The sequence below is a fragment of the Ixodes scapularis genome, unplaced genomic scaffold (genome assembly GCF_016920785.2).
Source record: "Ixodes scapularis isolate PalLabHiFi unplaced genomic scaffold, ASM1692078v2 PGA_scaffold6__148_contigs__length_123643588, whole genome shotgun sequence".
Taxonomy (NCBI): Eukaryota; Metazoa; Arthropoda; class Arachnida; order Ixodida; family Ixodidae; genus Ixodes; species Ixodes scapularis.
This window is the reverse complement of record NW_024609881.1, coordinates 73,401,624-73,421,774: the sequence shown is the minus strand read 5'-3', so window position 1 is coordinate 73,421,774 and position 20,151 is coordinate 73,401,624. Positions and strand designations below refer to the sequence as shown.

The following is a 20,151-nucleotide window of genomic DNA, read 5'->3' as shown; positions in this document are numbered from 1 at the left end:
CTCCGTCGGTTCGTAGTGTATGCTGTGGTCGAACTTAGGGGGAAGCTAAAACACTTTTCAAAAAGCCGAGTTAGGGGCGGACTTCTACGCCGAGACCAAGTCGTCTGCTTCTTGCGCAGGGGGTTGCGGTGACGTCACAACGACGCTGAGCACTGATTGGCTTTAATCATAAGGTTGCTGGGAATACCCGGATGCTAGATGCATCGAGGTCTAACCATTTTTTTTTTTTTTGTTAGGCATTATGATTTTGGTGTTCTGACATCATCTCAACCCCTGTGCAAGAAGCAGAAGAACGTGCGCTCCGCGTAGCTTTCTGTCCGGTGAATTGCGTTATCGCACTTATATGGGGCAAATTAAGTAAACATAAACCACATTTATCTTGAAAAAGAAATAAGACGAGCAGTGATTGCAGCCGGGACGTCGTCGATGGCATCCACGAGCCAGCTTAGGGGCGAGTAATGCCCCTGACAGACGGGCTAATTTAGTGCACATCTACCAAGTGCACTTCAGCTCATCGAATGTCTCTTCAAGTGTTTCCGTGCCACACGGTAAAATTAGTGTCTCTTGGAAAGCGTAAATGCCTCCGCAATACTTCTTTTAATAAAGACACGTTACGAGACAACGTTTAGCAAATCACAATATTTATGGCGATTGGAAGATACTGATCGATCACCACAACTTAAGAGAAAGAAAAAAAAATAACCGCATCTCCACGTGGTGAATGATATTGATTGGGGCGAAGCTCTGGTGGTGCTAAGGATGCTGATTTTGTTCATAGGTAGTGCTGATTTTTTTTTTATTGCTCATAGGTAGCGCTGAGTTCCGGGTAGCGTTTCGACTTCTTTATTGCAGCTTTATGGTCGGTGAAATGCAGCGCCCTCTCCTGTATAGACGTTGAGCGGCTACATGCAACCTTTCATCCATGACATCCCCAGCTCTTGAGTTACAACCACATCTCAGAGCCCCCTACTCGTCCCGCAGTCATGGCCGAGTGGTTAAAGCGATGGACTAGAAATCCATTGGGGTCTCCACGCACGGGTTTGAATCCTGTCGACTGTGCAAACATTTTTTTTTAATTTTTTTAAGAAGACAGTTGGGATGGCAATCGATATGAGCACGGACGCCGGACAAGGCTAGACCCTTGTCCGGCCCTTCGCCCTTAAAAGACAAAGAACAAGAAGCAAACCCACTTAAAGCCGAGTGTTGTCTTGAGGAGGAAGCCGTGTGGCACACTACCAAAATGACAATACAGGCGAAGTGCACTCCGATGAAGTGCACTAAATTAGCCCGCTTGACCGGGGTAAAGGGTACCCCGTTGACCACGTCACTTTTGCTAGCTGTTCTCACCGCTCTCCTACTTTCGCCGATCCGCAACGGGTGAGCCTATGTCGCATTTAGAATTGGCTACTACGAAGCTCCTGCTAATGAGATCGAAAGAAAACTTATGACACATAATTTTTAAGGTGTCTGCGTTACAACTTTTACAGTTTGCTCGAATTTAAAGGGTAACTGCAAAGAAAAAAAAAGTGTTTTCTTAAACAGCCTAAATGGGACAAGCATGTCACAAAACAAATGTTCCGAGAAAAAAAAATTTTTTTTTGCAATATTTACGTCACACGACGTAATTTAGTCGGAGCCAGAACAGCTCCACATATGAAACTCCCGCTATTTCGAGAGGAGGAGGAGAACTACGCCCCGCCCCTCACTCTTGGATTTGCTCTTTTTTGTTGACTTGGCTGCTGAGTTGAACGACGCAGCGTCTCGACTTCCGGTAAGATCTGGCAACAACGCACTCTAAAAATGGCGCCGGTATTGTTTTGGTTTGACGGTACACGAAAAGCTGCGGGGTTTGCGAGCACATAGTGAAGACGTGACCGGGGAAGTGCCCCTCTGATGTTCCCGGAAGACGGAAAGTATCATTCGTAATCGTCGTGTGTGCTTTGAAAGCGAAGGGAGTCACAGGGTTCACGAGAGTGCAACCACAAGCCAACGTTCACGACAGCGCTGCGTTGACTTCGGCGATCTCGTTCTGTTTGGTGCAACACGGCGATGCGACAAAGAACTGAAACGTTCGTGGTGTGTGTGGTGCAGTGTGGTGCAGTGCAGACACACAACACGGAGCGCAAATTGGCTGTTGGGGGGTTGAGGTTAAACGGGTTCAGTCCCGTCGTCGTCAGCTGATCCAGTCAAACTGGTTCGGGAGGACGCAGCAAGCGTCTTTAAAAGTAAATCTTCCTTCGTTCCGTTTCAAAATGTGGAAGTATCCCGACGCATACTGTGAGTAAAAAGCTGCGGGCGTTTTCAACAAAATTACGTCGTTTTAAAATCTGCCGTTTTTATGCTTCGTGTCTGCGTTTGCACAGCGACGTGTTGCGCTCATCGTGCGGTGTGAATAAATTTGGGCAAGATTTCCTACCTGCCCACAGATGCATGAACTGAGACCATTTTTTACGTAGTGAACATAGTGCTTTTTTTGTTGTTGTTGTTGTTGTTATTATGGGAAGAGGCGTTGGGCATTTATTACGGTACAATCACTTGAAAGTTCAGGAATTGGGGAGGGCGAGCAAGCTTTCTGCACTTTGTTTCTTTGCTCTCCGGCACTGCCCCTAGTTTCAAGTTTCAGTAGACATACCTACTAGCAGGTACAAACTGCTCTAAAGCAGGTAAAAGACTGGGAAGTCGGGACGGTGCGGACTCCGTGTTTCGCGCTTTTCGCAAGGTGACTGGGTAAGTGCTTTTGCAAGGTATGCAGAATATGCAACCGATTTTGTTATGCCCGTCGTTTGCGTCTCTCCAGCAAAACGAATACGATAATCTAAAAAGCCGCGATCACAAGCCAAGATTTACGATAACAGTAGATATTCATTCAAACAATTTGCGTAATATGGTTCGAAAGCCGAGAAAAAAAAAGTCTGTCGTCTAACGCAGAATTCGAACGTCCGAGGGCTTCTGCGGACAGCTATTACGTAATCACCTGGCTGTGCCAGGTTTTTTACGTAACAGCTGTGTCTCGTCGCAGATGTTCGATGCCCACGGGGAACCCGGTGCGAATCTCGACGGCCTCCGGAGCGATATGACAAGAACGTAACTGGACACGTCGGTCGCTACGCGAACGCTCGATTGCCTCCAGCCAAATAGCATTCCTTTCGGGGCGACATGGCTGCTGGAAGGCTCGCTGTCAGGATCACTCATCTGACATCTCCGAAAAGTCAGCATTTGCACGCGCAAGCGCAAAAAAAAAAAACACGTTAAGCAAGCAAAGAGGAAAACGAAAGAACCGCGCTATGAAAGCCAAACCCCGCATCGCTTCCTATCACTAACACCTGCGACAGCTGCTAGACACACACTACTTCACTTCAAGAAGTCTCACTCAAGCACCTGGGTCAGCACGAAACACTGATCACTTGGGCGAAACGATTAGTCGAGGTAGGCGAGACAGGCGGTAGCGGAGACTTCGGCGGCCATGAAAGAATGGCGAAGCTTTTGTTTGTTATGGTATGAGTCCAAACGGAAGTGCCCGTCTTGTAAACCTTTTGTAAAGAATGATAACTCTCATCACATGGGTTATTCCTTAAACGTAAAAATATGCCGCTCAAAAGGAAATCGCACCATATAACAAAGGTTTAAAAACCAAGATCTAAGCTGTCAATCGAACACTTAGCCAATGAGAAGTATAGCTGCCGATTGGGATTCAACGTCACGGAATCCCAACTTCGTGGCGCGCGATTTAAAACGGGCGAATTAGCCGCAAACTAAAATCAGTCTCACGCAATAAATATCGCTGCAAAAAAATAATTTCCTCGCGGAAAAATAGTTTTTTGACATGCTTGTCCCAATTAGGCTGTCTAAAAAAAAACTTTTTTTTTCTTTGCAGTTACCCTCTAAGGGCCTCCTCAGCTCCTCTTTAATGCGAAACGCATACGGAAGTGACCTCGGTAACGGGATGAGTATTACGTTTGTTATTTTGTAGTTTCCCGGTCACGAAGCAAGTATTACAAGAATAAATAAGCAAAAGTTCGTTATGCTAACTGTTCTCTTTAAAAAAAGTGAGGTTGAAGTTTAAGTGATTAAAATGTTTTTTTTTTTTTCTTTTGGTGTTCTATTCCTAGTAGCACTCTTCTTTCGGCCAAAATTTGGTGTTTGTCTGATTTAGGGCTCTAAAAAAAGTACCGCCAAATGTGACATTCTTTCACTTGAGTCTCTTGTCCTTAAATTGCAAACGAGTGCCGAAGTTATACTTTACTGCCTGTTTGTTTTTCTGTCATCGGGCATTCTCGTGTCAAAACTGCCAGACAAATGGCGCAATTATGCTTCACTACTGGTAGTTACGTTCATAGTACGTTACATATTTGGCTCAACTTTGGCAGTTTGGCAATTACATGGCGAATCATAAAAGCCATAAAAAAGTAAAAGAAGAGACCTTGGCACTAGGAGTAAGGCCGAGTGAGGCCGATAGAATTGCCAAACTGGGACCATGTTAAAGTCCGTGTATACACTTGCGTTTCCTTATGACCTAGTGCCTTAAAGCTTTTAAAATCTCTTAGGAGAAGTGAACATACTGACACGCTGGCGCCAACTATCAGCTGACCCCGGGACTTCTTTTAGCTACAACGAAGATTTTTGCCAGATTTTCGGGAACAGATGTACGTACTATCTTCGAGAAACAGTTATTTGTAACATTGTAAAAAGTTTTTTAGGCCATAAAAAAAAATGATGCGCGAAAAGAATAAGAAATGTGCAGATACTAAAAGTGGTCGACGGCTACCAGACAGATGACGCTAGTTTGTTCTCTCGCCATATCATATTTTCGGAGGTCTTAAGGCACACGGTCCTAAGGAGTCGCAAATGTGTGCACGGGTCTATTGAAGAAGCCTTTTTCTGGAGTACTGCCTGGGAGCCACAGAAATACGTCCCAAGGCACTCCGCCAAGCTCTCACCCGAGGACGGCTCGAACACGATGGGGAGGGTTCCTCCAAGGCCAAACGGCGACGCTGTGCATGTAGGTGAAGTTTTTCGGCAGAATAGCATCAAGGCGCCCGTTCGTAATCTCGGTTTTGAATGACTGCAAAAGTCGGGACGTAAAGCAGTTCAGTTGCAAACCCGGGCGACAAGGACAAACCAGAAACGCCTGAGAGACAAATTGCGCCGGGCGTCATTAGCGGTACCACGCGAACTGTGTATATCACCAATCTAAAAACAATGACTATACCAGAAAAAAAAATGTTTGGTCAACTGGAGGGAAGGGGGCATTCGAGTAACTCTGTGCGGAGCCGAGTATCGCAACGGTTTAAATTTTTTTAAAATTAAAGTACTGCGGGAGAAGCGACCGTCGCTCCTGTAGGAGACCCGACGGTGGCGACATGAGGCGGCGGTTCGCCGCTACTGCACCGGCGGCCCCGCGCATGCGCCGTCGTGCTTCTCCCGAGCGTTTTTGGTCGTTCTGCATTCTGCATGCTTGTGCAAGGCCGTTCAGGTCGAAACAGCGCTTGCGTCATAGAATGGCCATATAACACATGTGTAAGCGGCACACGCAATGTTCGAACGTTCAAAAAGCTTCCTGCTCGTCAGTCTTCAGCGTAAGATCTACATTTCCCTAACTCACACCAAAAGTATATACAAGGCGTCACAAAAAAAAAAATTTACAGAGCTTTTTTTTTTTTTTTTTTTTTTTTTTTTTATTGCAAAAATAAACTAGGAATTGCTGAAAGCTCATCCTCCGCCCAAAAGTAGCGTTAGAGGTCACACCCAGATGCCAAGGTTTCAGCCCGATCCGATACCTTATTCATAAGTTATGTGAATTTCTGAAAAGTTCTGTGCGAAAATGGAGCCCATTTTTGCCCGTTCTCGGTTTCTAGTGCCATAGAACCCCATGTATTCGAAAACTTTGCCGGCCACCATTTTCCCATTTAACTTTTCAGAAAATCACCTATAGCTTTTGAATAATAAGGTATCGGATCGGGCTGAAACTTAGGTATTTCGTTGTGACCTCTATGCTACCTTTGGGCGGAAAATTAGCGTTCGGCGATGCCTATTGTCTGTTTCATACTTAGAGTGCAACGCTGTCAACGCTAGTGGCTCGAGTGTGGGGCTTGATCTCGTTGATCATTTCCACGAGTTCTCGCGTAAACAAAACCATCGATGAAGCCACGCGCTCGCGCCAGTAGCTTTGACAGCGTTGCACGCTAAGTAATAAACAGAGTATAGTTTATTTTTTCAATAAAATAAAACGTATAATTTTTTTTTTTTTTTTTTTTGACATCTGTCTCGTATTAAATTAGGCGCTCCGCAAGGCCGCTTCACCGCAAACACTGTGGTCAAATTTGCCGCACGTGACCCATCCTCCGTCAATGAGGAGCTGGTGACGAAAAGTAAAGGAAGGCTATACCCCGGCTCTGTCATGCTGTGTTTTTCGCCATCCCTAAAGAATGCCAGAGTAGGGCGCTCATTCGGCAAGAGTGGTGCGTTAGCATTGGACTGGAGCTTCTGCTCCATTAGTAAGAACACGACTCACGGCAGAACGCTGACACAGCAGTCCTGTCTAATCTCAGCCCTACAGTCGCCTCTTTGAGTGACGCTGGAAAATGCAGCACTAACCTCCCAATTCAAGAAGTCTCCTTTCTTTAGATCATCACCTTTCCTCTCATAAGGGGGTGCACTTATGAATCATGAATCAACTTTATCTTATATCGGCTCCTTTAATATAACGTTTTCTTACTTTTTCCCTTGTAAACTGAAGGAAGCGACATAGCTACCTTAGATGTTTCCTTTCAGATTTCAAGATGGCGACATTTTGGGCTCTTGGCGATGTTTTACACGTCGCTGATTACTGGAATAGTGTGCAGGAATAGGGGCAGTAGAGTAAGTGAACTGCGCGTTTAATGGCTGTCACCACCAGCGGCAAAAGAATTCGACCGCGTTGCTTGCGTCAAGCCTTCAGCGCGGCCGCTGAGGGTATGGTGGGGCAGTGCACATCATTCTCGTGTCAAGTTGGTTTTGGGGGCTCCGTTGCATGAGTTAGTGAGATTTGAATTTGTGAATCGAATCAGCGGATTCAAAGAAACGTCTGACCTGAAGCGAAATTGCGAAGGAGTTTGATCTTGCTGTTATACTATGTACACCGAATCAACGGTAAGTTCAGGAATGCCAAACTTTAACCAAGACAGTCAGCTTCCTTGAGGTAGGGGGCTGTAGTCCTGGTCCGGATGGTGACGACCGATGATGGTGTTCGCCCGATGGAAGCCCCCGGGAAGTCGAATATAAAAAAGTAAAAGCTGTTCGATCCCACTGAACACATTACGGCGTTGGTTGGCTTTACAGTGGCGAGTGTGGCCACGTTGATTACGAAACAAAACAACATATGAACTCAACAGTGAGTTAAAATCCCAAAATTAACCCCATACCTTTGTCCCTAGCCTTTCAAAACCAAAATGAACCCAAACCCCGAGAATCCTCTCTGCCCTCCTTTTGTAGACTCTCTGGGGCCTCCTTTCCCCCCAGGGACCGACCAATCCCTCCAAATTCCACCACTCCCACGAGGTACACTGTTGCCCAATGGTCGGCGAGCTGTCAGCCTGGCGCTCCAACCGCCAAAACCAAATTCCTTCTCGAATCATTGCATGCATTTTTTCTAGTCTGGCTGCATGGCGCTAACAGCTAAGCTATTACATCGGACAAAAAGCGACAATTTGTCACAAGCAGCTCCAAACGCGAGTCTTTTTCAAGAAACCAAGAAAAAAAAAAAAGAAGCTGTCATTCCATTAATAAAGGTACCATTGTTGACTGCGGACAAACCAGATGTAGACTGTGGATGAGCGGTAAAAGCCTCGCCGCGTTGAAGATCATTAGGCGTAAAAAGTATTGGACGCCTTCCGACGTCGAAGGATTGCGTGTGTGATTTTTTTTTTTCACTCCGTGTTCTCCGACCACTTCCACAACACCGGTGAAGTTAATGCGAGGAGTCAATGCTGTTCACCGAATGTCGCCGTTTTCAACTCAGAAGATGCTCATGCCAGGTAAGCTGGTGGCAAACGTGACAGGACCATGCAAACAAGATGCAGAAACGAATAGAAACAAAGTGCGAAAGCATTCAACGAGCTTCCTGATGAACACAACCTCACAATGAGCTTGCAAGAAAAACAATGATGTAAGTCTCGAGCTCTTTTCAGCATTAACTGCGTAGGAAAGACAACAATGAACGGAATACGTTGAATTGCTTGCATACACCTAAGAAAGCCATCTTTATATTGCAATCCCGCCCCAACGACGTATAAAAGTGTTAATAATAAAATATAAACAAGTATTAGGTCAATTTATTTTTATTTAAACTGTTCTGCTATTTTTTTATTTGGTAGACAGTTTTTTCTTATCGAGTATCTTTTAACTCGTTTAACCTCTTGATTGGAACTTTAGGCCCACGTTCGATCTCTAGACTCACGTTGAGCGAGTCAAATTCAGGAGATTCAATTTTAACTGTCAACTCATCTTCACCTTTAAAACGCAGCTTACATTGGCTTCACAAATATATTCCGGTACTTGTGATGACATAGTGCAGTGTTACGATATCGTAGTACAAAAACCTCATTCGAGGACTCGAAACACCACCTTATAGCAAACGTTTTTTTTTAAATCTCACCCAAAAACAAAACAAAGAAAAACTTGAGCGGATATTAATGTGACTATCCGCCCTTATCTAATACCAAGTGTGTTTGAGGTAAACCAAATCCATTGTAATGACACCATTCATATATATTCCGTTTCGCTATGGGTATGAGTAGATGATAAGCTACAATAGCGAGTGCAGCGCTTTGCGGGCCCTCTATGCACACGCGCTCGTAAAATAAATGCACCATTAAAAAAATGTTTGTAGGATCGGCTTTGTTTAAACTTAGGGTAAAACAAGGTAGCCGTTGGTGAAACGTTCACAGCTCGTCGCCTTCTCAAGTTAGCCGTAGCGCCGATGCAAAAAAAAAGTGCGAGCAATTTGAGCGTTGTTGCGAGACCAATCTATATGCATGTAATGCACGGACAAAACACGCGCATTATACCCTTAAACTCGGCATTCTCAATTTCATATGTTTGGTGTCGTAAAGCACTTCAGATGTTCAAATAATTGCTAAAATACCTGTGTTGAGTGTTTGTTGAGCATGCTGAAACCAAATTGCACGATAATCTCGACACCCGTCTACTTTCATCCCTCCTTTGCTCAGCGAAGGAACCCTTTGTCTGCTCCTGAACTAAGGAAAGAATGAAATGTACTTGTAAAACGAAATGGCCCCTTTCCTTAAGTGAAGCCATTTCCTCTCCTTACGTAAGGTGAGGGAACGTAGAAAGCAAAGGCCGGTTCTTGGATTCGGAGGTAAGTCTTTTCTGCATGGGAGCTACGGGCATTCCCCGCATTTAGAGCGCACAATAAACCCAATCCAAGCATTACATTATTTGTAGCCGACCACACAACGAAAAAATGTAGCGTCAGAAAACAAAAAGAAAAAAAAAACGCCGGAAACAACATGATTTTAAAGATTAAAAGCTCCAAACAACGAAAGGACGAAGAAGAAACGCACACGACACAGACGGGCGCTAACACCTTCTAACCTTTTAAGTAATCATGAACCAACTAGCGCAAACCAAAGTCTTAATGCAGAATACAAGCCTGTTATCAGACTGACTCGCGCAGAGCTGGTCTTCAGACGCCCGCGCGGTTTCTTTATTTGGAGGGCAGGCATTCCTTTTGAACATGCCTTAGACGTGTGCGTTAAAGAAGAACAAATACTAGAAGAAAGATATTAAACGACACACATTTAATATACATGGCAACTTCCGTCAATATTTTTAAATTTGGGGTAACGACCGTTTTCAAATCCTTCAGTGTCCCTGATTACAAGTTTTTTTTCCTCCATTCTTCTCAGTTGTGTTCAGTTTTGTAAATATCGTGGCTAAAAGCAGACTTGTACGTAGTTCAACTACTCTACTCATGTTACTGTAGTTTAACTACTTTTCTGAGTAATTTAGTGACTTTCAATTACACTTTGATTGCGATAATTAGAAGTGTACTTTAATTACTTTTTCCGAGTAACATCTACTCAACTTACAAATTACTTTTGAATTTTGACGGTAGGTTTGCTGGTCAACAAACATTCCTGCATAAAAATAGAAAGGATGTTGGAAGATCAGCTAATATTTGCCAAGAGGGGGAAGCATGTGGCGTAGGCCAGAAGGGGGGAGGGGGGGAGTAGTTTGGAAGGTCTGAAATCCTCTAAAATATTTACGAGCTCCCCACAGCAAAAAACTTGATACGAGGCGCGGGGAAGAGACAGGTACGTCGCAAGTGAGGCCCAGTAAATGCGAGATTAGCGCCGAAGACTGGCATTTCTTGGTGTTCCGGTGCTCAAGGAGTCTGGCGATTTAAAGAAAGGGTCTGTCCCCGCTTCTCCCCAACGTAGGAAATCTCGCCCACTACAGGAGGCGTACAGACTGCAGCCCCACTCAAAGGAGTCAACAAAATGCAGCATCCGCTGTGAAGCCAATATGGTGTTCCTGTAGTTCGTGATGTACTTGAAGGATCGCGTGCTAAAGGGCAACGGAAAGGTGACCTCTTTGCGTTGCCTTTCCTCCCAAAACTCAGCACATGCAGGTCTTCCAAGATTCGACGATCGTTCGAGAACCTTTAAAATTCCCTAAATGTTTTTTTTTAATCCAAAAAAACAAGCTGAATTGAGAAGTACTTTAATACCCGTGCCCAGTGTTGGACAAAATAATCGATAAAAGTATTTAAGTTACTAAATACCTGAGTCATAAAGTATTTAAAGTTCTACTCAAGTTACTTTCACTGTAAAGTATCTTGAGTAGAGTACAAATACTTAGAAATGTATTTCAGTTACTTTTGAAGATACTTCCGCATTGGTTAATTTGTATCGACGTCGTTGACAACGACAATTATGCAGCTACGCCAATCTGGTTTATGAGAATGGTTTATTAGCACGCAACAACACAAAACGAAAAAAAAAAAGTATCGTAGCGCTATTTTATGCAGTCCGACTATAAAGAAAACAATATTGTCACGAATGATAAATTATGAGGCGGCGAATAACTTAAGAAACCAAACGTATAATGGGGCGCACTTGTTCCCAAAACAAGAGAGAGAAAGGCTAGCGTCGCAGGCGTCGATGTCGGCGAAACAGCAGGATCTACCGCTGGGGCGAGACTGACCCCGGACCGCTACTCGGAGCACCTTTTGTACCCGAGTGGGTTTCTGGAACATTCGGCGTAGAAAGTTCGGCGCGTAGAACAATCGTAACTCGATCAGACGACAAAATTCTCGAACTTACCAGAATGTCAAGTTGAAGAAATAAATAAAAGAAAAGTCCGCTTTCTGGTATCGAACCCGGAGCCTCCGCGCGAGAGCCAAGCGCGGTAACCATTCGGCCACGCGCTAGCTGGGTAACGCACGTGGCAATAGGGAGTTTTCGTAGATCGTTTCCACTGTCCCGCAAGGTTCTCCGCAACAAGCTACGCTAGCCGGAACTCTACAGTCAAGGCCATCGGCGCGGCGGCGCAGTAGCGGCTGCTTCGTTGCGGAGGGCTTAGCGGAACGGGAAACGCGGTCTACGAAAACTCCCTAATAGCACTAATAGATGTTACAAAACATTTCTGGGACAACAAGAAAGAGGTCGCTAAGGAGATCAGACCGTGGCGCCCTAAGCGGTTAACTTTAGAACTTGATGGATGGGGACGACAAATGCAATGGTTCAGAGCTCGGCTGACTTAACCGAACGCGGCGTCAGCGCCTTTGGGAAGGCGCCTTTGGGAAGGCGAGGGGAGAACCTTCATTGTACGAACTTTGGGCTGAAATATGAGTCACAGTCGGCAAAAAAGCGATATTTTCACGAGCTCAGTTAAAGTCACCGTAGCTAATCGGAGCTAGCAACAGGATTCGGTTGCTCGAAAGAATGTTCACGATTGCCCGTGCCAAGCCCGCCCCACTTCATACCGAAAAACTCGGAAAATGGGGGAATGTCAAAAATGTATTTAAATAATGAGTACAAGGTACTCGGAATTGTAATTAAAATAGAGTATTGAATACTCTCCATCAAAGGTATTTGCAAGATACCAAGATACTCCAAAAATTATTTAAGATACAGTATCTTGAGTAGAGTATTTGAGATAGGCACGAGTCTGCCCGCGCCACACGGGCAACTCGAATGTCATTTACAACGAATGACATTTGAGCGGGCGGCCAATCAGCGCGCGACACTCCAGGCGTAGCGCATTCTACGTGCGACAGATTGCGAGCTCATTCGCCGATCACACAAAATGTCATTCGTTGTAAATGACATTCGAGTTGCCCGTGTGGCACGGGTATAAGACAATGCTACTTAAAGTACTATTTCAAGTAGTATTAAAAACTTGTACTTTACTTGAAGTACATTATGTGAGTATGTACTTGTACTTTGCTAAAGTATTTTTGCCGGTAATTTCTGAAGAATGTAAAATTCCCGAGTAAAGTAAAATTCATAGTACATGTCCCCAATTCGGAAACAAAAAAATGGTGTATCGTGATGTGAAAACGCGCTATCCTCTTTCGAGACGTCATCTGGTCATTTCTCTGAGTGAAGCATTGGCGGCTAAAAGACTGATACAAATAAGTGCCTTATAGGTGTATTGCGCTAAATATTTCGTCGGCGAGAGTAATACAACTACTCTGTGGTGACTTACCATTATCCAATATTTGCCGTCATTTCCGAAAAAAACTGACGCTTTCCCGATTACCCCTGGAGCAATGCATACCAGTTAAAATAAAGTTAAAAACAAATGAAAGACGTTTACAACACCCTGTAACGCCGAATTAGAGCACAGCTATTGAGGAGGCGGAAGGATATTTGAGTAACTTAGACATGTCTGGCTCAAAGTTTGGTTTCGGGCATGCAGGGCGAAACCGAAACTATCTGCCGGGGAGGGGCAGCAACGCTAGCTTCGTTCGATTTACTTGCACCTCCTGCACCGGTGCAGAAAAGTGTAGGGCGGCGTACTTCCGGTCGTTTCTCAATACACATACTGGAAGTACACTGCTCTACGCCTTTGAGCACTGGTGCCGGTAAATCAAACGAAGCTACTGGGCACCAACAGTGCGGCTATGGTGCCTGGAACGCGTCTCCGACTGGTGTCATTACCACGCCCCAAAAAGTGGTCCCTCGATTTTCGTCTGATGACATCATACAAGTGTCATGCTCTCGCCGGTCGTGATCCTGGTGGTGTCTTAGCATCGGTGGTTGATGTGGCCAGACGCCTCTCCAACTTCACAGTCCACGGAAGCTTAGGTAGCCATAAGTTGGGAAGCCGCGACGACAGCGACACTCGCGTTCGGTCGTGTTTTTCGACAGCATTTCATCGACCAAGCACCAGGATCGCGATATCCGACAGCAGACCACTCCGGTTTTTGTGACGTCATTTGTTGCCACATGACGTATAAGAGAAATGGGACGCTAAACACACCAGTCGAAGACGCGCTCCAGGCACTGTAGTACGGCGGCGACGACGTCACGTGTGTGCAGCGGTACGCGGTACGAATGGCCGTTGACCTCGCCGAGCTATCAATTCGAAAAAGTAAGGTCGGCTGCTTCTCTTTTAGGCCGTCGCGTCGTACATATACAGAATATTAAAAAAAACAGTTATCGCGGATAAAGCTGGAGGCTAAAAAAATGAAAGCCGTTTAAACTCCCTGTAACGCCGAATTACAGCGAAGCTCTTGAGGAGGAGGAAGGAAGAGTGCTGAGGGTCACGTGTTCTCGGGGGGGGGGGGGGGGGGAGGTCACGTGGTTTTGGGGGGTCACGTCACCTGGGGAGGTCACGTGACCTGGGGGAGGGGTCACGTGACCCCTTCCCCGAGGTCACGTGGGGGGTCGCGTGACCTCGGCGGGGGGGGGGGGGGGGGGGGGGGGGGGGAGTCACTAGAAGAAACTTTCCCACTAGATTTAGCGGGGAAATTTTCCCGCTAAATTTAGCGGGGGGATTGGGGAAATTTACCCATAATGCACCGTGCGGTTACGCCGACGGCGACGGCGACAGCGACGCCGCTCAAGCCAGAAATCGGCGCCTAAGAGCTGCGCTTTAAAAGCAAGTTCCACGCGCCGTCTATTTGAACAAAACAAAAGAAACGACAAAAGAGCGTTTGGTGTTGGCAACTGGGTGCCGGCCATGGTAGATGTGCAAAGCGTATAGACGCTTTACAGCAGCTGTGCATGGACGCCGCCATAACTGACCTTCAGTTTTTTGTTTCCTCTTATTCCGTTTATTTCGCTTCATCATTACCATAGCAGGCCAGGTTATTGCCATATTAGATTTAACTGTGTCCTTTTCTAAAGCATCGGATTTGTAGAGGATCGTCAACCACCGTTGCAGTTGCTCGGCATCTCGGTAAGACAAGAGAAGGTCAGCAATGGCGGCTGTAATTTGGCGCGTATGTAAAGCGTCTATAGCGTGGCTGCAACGCTATATTCCTGTTTCTTGCTCGCGGAACTGAAAATCAATTGTACACGTAAGAGCGGAAGTGAATGCGGTATTAGCGTACCATTGAGCGGCATGACATTCACCCGCTGCACGGCCGTTTGAAGGGGCATGTTCCTCGAGTTGAGTGCAACGTGCACAAGAGTTAGAGCTCTTCTGGTGTAGCTGGCTACATCGCTAGGTTAACTTAAACGTGAAAAACTTGCATGTCGCGTTGTGTAGAGCGTTCGTTCTCCGCTCAGCATACGCTACTTTCTGGGGCCATTCACGACGCTATGTATTTGGCGCGTTCATGCTGTGGTGTCGTGCAGGCAGGGACAACTTGATTGCGTTGTTTCCGTACAAAACCACAAATATAAAAAAATAATATAACAGACTGGAGGCTCAGGAAAAACGCCAATACAAAAAAGAGAAACGCCGGAAGCAGCTCCCTAATTACTACTTTACACAACAGAAAAAAAGCACAGAATATGAACCAAAGCACTACACTCCGTGCCACCAGTTGCGTACAGTTCAGGTGAAGGCATGTCCACGTGAAGGGAGATAGGGCAAGCACTAGGAAGGCTAGGGACGAGGAAAGAAACAATACCTCTTGTCTAGCGTTCCTAGTGCTGTCCCTTTCTCTATTGACCTCCTCTCCCGTTCTGCCTTCCCAGTGCTCGCGCTTTCTCTCTTGTCTGGCGTATGGCGTTGCCTTCGCCTTTACTGCACAGAACTAGTGACGCGGAGTATAGTTTAGGTCGCAGCCCACTGTTGCTTCACTAGCAGCTAACCCATTGGTCCCCTGCCAAACAGCAGCTGGTGGCGTCTTTGATAACCGTGTTAGGGGAGTACGCGGCTTCATTTTAACGTAATGTTTCGGCTGTCATCATAGTTCGAGCCGCTGAAGTGATAAGAGTAATTTAATTTGGTTTAATTCTTGACCGCAGTTGTCCTTGTATAATCCACTTCAAATAACCAAGGCCTAAACACATTAAAATTTATAGTATTTATAGCAATTGTCTACTCCTCCAATCATCAGTCAAGCAATTACTTTATAACTACCGCCAGATACATCAATAAATTTCTTTAGCATAAGATACTGCGCACTTCATTTATTTTAATCTTAAATATTTTATTTTTATTTTGCGTGGATGCGCGCAGAATTAGCAAGTAGTAAACTTCATAGTGCACTTTGGAGTTTACTACTTTTTTATTCATAATTATTCTATCTTTCTTTTGGCTAAAGTATGATTGCTGGTTAAGTTACTGCTGTGACTTGAAGAACCTGCACACAATTTTAAAGAAGATACCTAGGGAAGAACCTCCAATGTCTCTTCGTCTTACCATTTACTTCTGGTGCTAATAAAATTTTAGTGTTCTGATGTATACAGCCCTGCAAAGTTACACTTCACACGTAAAGACGTAAACTTGTAAAAGTACTTGTAAAAGCGCAGACTGACAACTGTTTCTTTTTCGTTTCTTCGTCATCCTTCTTTATACCTTTGTTTTAAAGGATGAAGATTGCCTCATAATTTACGGAATTGAAAATTAATGTCTTTGCGGGCAAGTGTAGACAAGGTGTTTTAGGTGACAGATATATGCTGGAGTTTGGATGACGTGCATGTACCTGAGAAATCGTGGAAAGGACTGGGACGATTAATGTCTCTTCTGTCTTCTGTAGACAGTTGGTGTTTCTGCTATTTTGTGTTTATGTCGTTGCCACCTTGGAGCTGACTTTTGCCCTGTTGTGCTCCGAGAGTTTTTAGGCTGTTCTATTTCTTTTTGTTTTAAAGCTATTTAGGGTTCACTGATGCACGTGCCATGCCTTCCAGAAGCCACGTGAAAAGCCTCTATGATTTCGCGCTTGATCCTGTCTTGTGATCTATCTAAGATGGTTCTGGTTCTAAGAAGAACTTCGCAGCTGCATCTCGCACAGTGTGCTGCGAGGTTACCAGATGTCTGCAGCTGTCCGCAAGCGTATTTCTGCTGTCTTAGTCTCTCATTTATACATCTCCCCGTTTGTCCTATGTATTGTCTCGGGTGGTGACCAAAAACCAATAAATAAACAGGAAGAAATAAACGTTTAATGTAGCGAACTTGTGCCAAAAATAAAAGCGGTACTAAAGATAATAACAGAGCTTCGCCGGCGTCGAAGTCGGCGTAACAGCAGAGTCGAACGCTGGGGCGAGACTGACTGCAGATCAGCACGCGGAGTTTCTTATGTACGTTGGGTTCTGGCACAATAGACCTAGATTGCTCGGCGAATGGAACATTCGGAACTCGATCATACGAGAATGTTCTCGAACACACTAGAACGCAGTGTAGAAAGAACAAATGAAAGAGCATTCCACTGACTGGAATCGAACCTAGACTTTCCGCGCGGCAGTCAAGCACGGTAACCACTCGGCCACGCACGCGGTCGCTCCCCGACGAGCGTAGCAGTATGATCTTCCACACGTCAGTGGTATCTTGTATACAACTCCTTCAGTGCAGCCAACGAACTTGTGTTTGTGTTTCACCTTACACGATGCTTGACCTTTTGTGTTGTTTTCCGGTTCATTCACCTTCTTACATAAACCTTTTAGTTTAACAGGGGCCAATAAGGCCACTCTTACCTCATGTTTTCCGGCGATCTTTTTTATCCTATGCGAAAAATTGTGGATGTATGGCAGCACAACCACTGGTTTTTTTGTTGTTTTTTTTTGTCAGTAGTCATCTCATTGGTTTTACTTTTGCTTTGTGTGTTTATAAATTTTTCTGCTATGGCCACCATTATCGGTTCTGGATGACCGCTCGCTTATAGTCGGCTTATATGTATTTGTAGACCATCCGACACTCTGTAAAAACACGATTTTCTTATGGCTTGCAGACATATCCTGAGGCGACACTCCTCTTTACTATCTTTGAGTATCCCGAGTCGAACGGCAGCATTCCCTTTTCCCCCTCGTCTCATACATCCAGCACGTGTGCCTTTCCCCGAATGTCATTTTGATATCCAGAAACTGTAGGCTGCCTCTATGCGGTAATTCGAATGTGAATTCCAGTCCTCTCTGTAGTTCTCTTAACTTCTCTATGAATTTTCCGCACATCTCCTTGGTCATTTTGTACATCAGAAAGCATACCAAAAAAATCATCTATTAAAGCATTAAAAAATCATACCAAACAGTCAAAAAGAATAGTACTGCTTAAAAAGATCCCGCTGCACAACAGGGAGAACATAAGCTACAGCTTGGCAACAGCATACGTGCGTCAGTGAACCCTCAATAGCTAAAAAAATATAACTGCTTAAAAAGATCCGGCTGCACAACAGGGCGAACATCAGCTCCAGGGTGGTAGCAGCATAAACACAAACACCAGCAACACCAACTGTCTGTAAATGACAGAAAAGTAATTAATCGTCCCGGTCCTTTCCACGATTTCTCAGGTACATACGCGTCATCTAAACGCCAGCATATATCTGTCCCCTAAAACACCTTGTCTATACTTGCCCGCAAAGACATTTTTTTCGATTCCGTGAATTATCAGGCAATCTTCATCCTTCAAAACAAAGGTATGAAGAAGGAAGAAGAAGAAACGAAAAATAAACATTTGTTAGTCTTCACTTTCACAACTACGTTATGTTCTTAACCCTCTTTCATGTTATCTCATAGTTTACGTCTCTATGTGTTAAGTGTAACTTCGCAACGCACTATACCTCAGACTGAAAAACCAACTAGCTTAAATCCAAGCATTGTTAGTCTTCATTTCGAGTGCATCGGGCTTACATGTTCTTCCATCACAAGCTTTTCAACGCATTTCATGTTTTCATCAGATATATCGAGGGGGCAAAATGTAGGACACGCATTCTGACATACGCCCTAACCCACGGGGCGTCAGCGCCTGTTCTAATTTACCTGTTTGGAAGGATGGCACCAGAAGAGGCAACAGTAAGGAGGTGCTGCAAGAGTTTACCAGTAGGTTTTTTCAAGCTCAACATCAGGAGTATCTGCGACTCATCTGTTAAGCCAGCACAGGCCAAGATGATGTACAAATACTTTCTGAATATAGCGGAAAATTAGGGTGACAGTCAGTGGAAGTCATGTTTCAACCATATGCTGAGAAAGGAAAAAAGGACGAATAACGGAAATGAAAGGATAATCAATATGATCAACCTGACAATTCCAAAAGTGACCTCCGAGACATTAGGGTAGGGTCCCAATTACACAGTACAGCCGAAGGCAAACATGGCACGTGACGTTGCAAGGAAAGTTCCGGAAGGAGAGAGCGAGAGAGGAGTGCTTAGATGAGGGCATGCAGGAGGTTTCCGACAGACGAGAAATTGCCGGGCAAGCAGGCTTGAACACCAACAACACGTTACTACGGCTCAGAAGAAACAACTGCCGCCTCCTGCTGGCTGACAAGGCAGGAGAATTTGTCATCTTGGAACGAGGGACGTACGAAATTAAAGCGCAAGAATCCCTGGAAAAAAAGTTCAAGGTACGGAAGGACATGAACGAAAGAAGTAGGAAAAACGGAAGAGGACAAGTAGCACGACAGGGTGAAAAATTAGTCTTCAACTCAATCGCAAAAAAAAGTTAAAGAAAGCCAGGAACCATGTTCAAATCCATTATTTACGGTAAAGACGCACAAGGAAGACAGCCCATTCAGTGTGATAGTGGAAGAATAAAGAGCCTGGCAGCTTGTGATCGCTAAGGAACTGCAGAAACACCTCTTACATCTCCAAGTATACGATCCGTTCTTAGTACGCAACTCAGAAGACGTGATCAAATTTTTTAAAGTAATACAGCCCATCACCGCCTTTTCAGTGGACGTAAAAGACATATATTACAAAATCCCACAAGAAGAAGCACTAGAGGAAGTGGAAGAATGCATCGACACATACGGTACATTAAAGTTTCAAAATCACAGTGGGATTGGCACAAAGGATTTCATGCGTCGCATACGAAACTACGAACCTATTTATGCTCCCTACACGTCATGCTAGACGGGAAAGTACACTAACAGAGAGAAGGCATAGGCATACGTTCATGCAGAGCACCAGCATTATCCGACATATACCTCGCACGAGGCAATAAGACATTACATCAGTTGTTTTTCCAGGAGAATGGAGTAGTGAGGTGTTTCAGATACGTAGATGATTTTTTCGTATGCTTTCCGATGAACAAAATGACAAAGGAGATGTGCACAAAAATCATGGAGAAGTTCAAGGACGTACACAGAAAACTGGAATTCACATTCGATTTACCGGATAGAGGCAGCTTACAATTTTTGGATATCAACATGCCATTCAGGGAAAGAGACACGTGCTGGATGTATAAGACGAGAGGGGAAAAGGGTATACTGCCGTACGACTCAGGATACTCAACATAAGTAAAGAGGAGCGTCGCCTCAGGATGTGTCTTCAAGCCATCATAAAATCGTGTTTCCACAGAGTTCCAGATAGCCTACAAATACAGAGAAGCCGACTGCAAGCAAGCGGTCATTCAGAACCACTAATGGTGGCCATAGCAAAAAAAGGCATAAACACACTCACAGGCACAGGTAAAACCTAGGAGAAGACTACTGACAAAACAAACAGCGGTTGTGCTGCCATAGATCTACAATGTTTTCCATGTGATGAAAAAGATAACAGAAAAGCATGAAGTAAGAGTGGCCTAATCTGTCCCTTTT

General features: G+C 44.9%; 1 protein-coding gene across 1 annotated transcript in view; it reads right to left on the bottom strand.

The window, feature by feature from the left end:
* Positions 1-4,933: 4,933 nt before the first annotated feature.
* The window catches only part of LOC115317848 (cell wall protein DAN4-like), a 63,982-nt gene continuing 48,764 nt past the window's right edge, over positions 4,934-20,151 (bottom strand). Inside the window, exon 9 of the mRNA XM_042294811.1 lies at positions 4,934-5,062. Coding sequence (XP_042150745.1) covers positions 4,934-5,062 — 129 coding nt within the window. The remainder of the gene's footprint in view (positions 5,063-20,151) is intronic.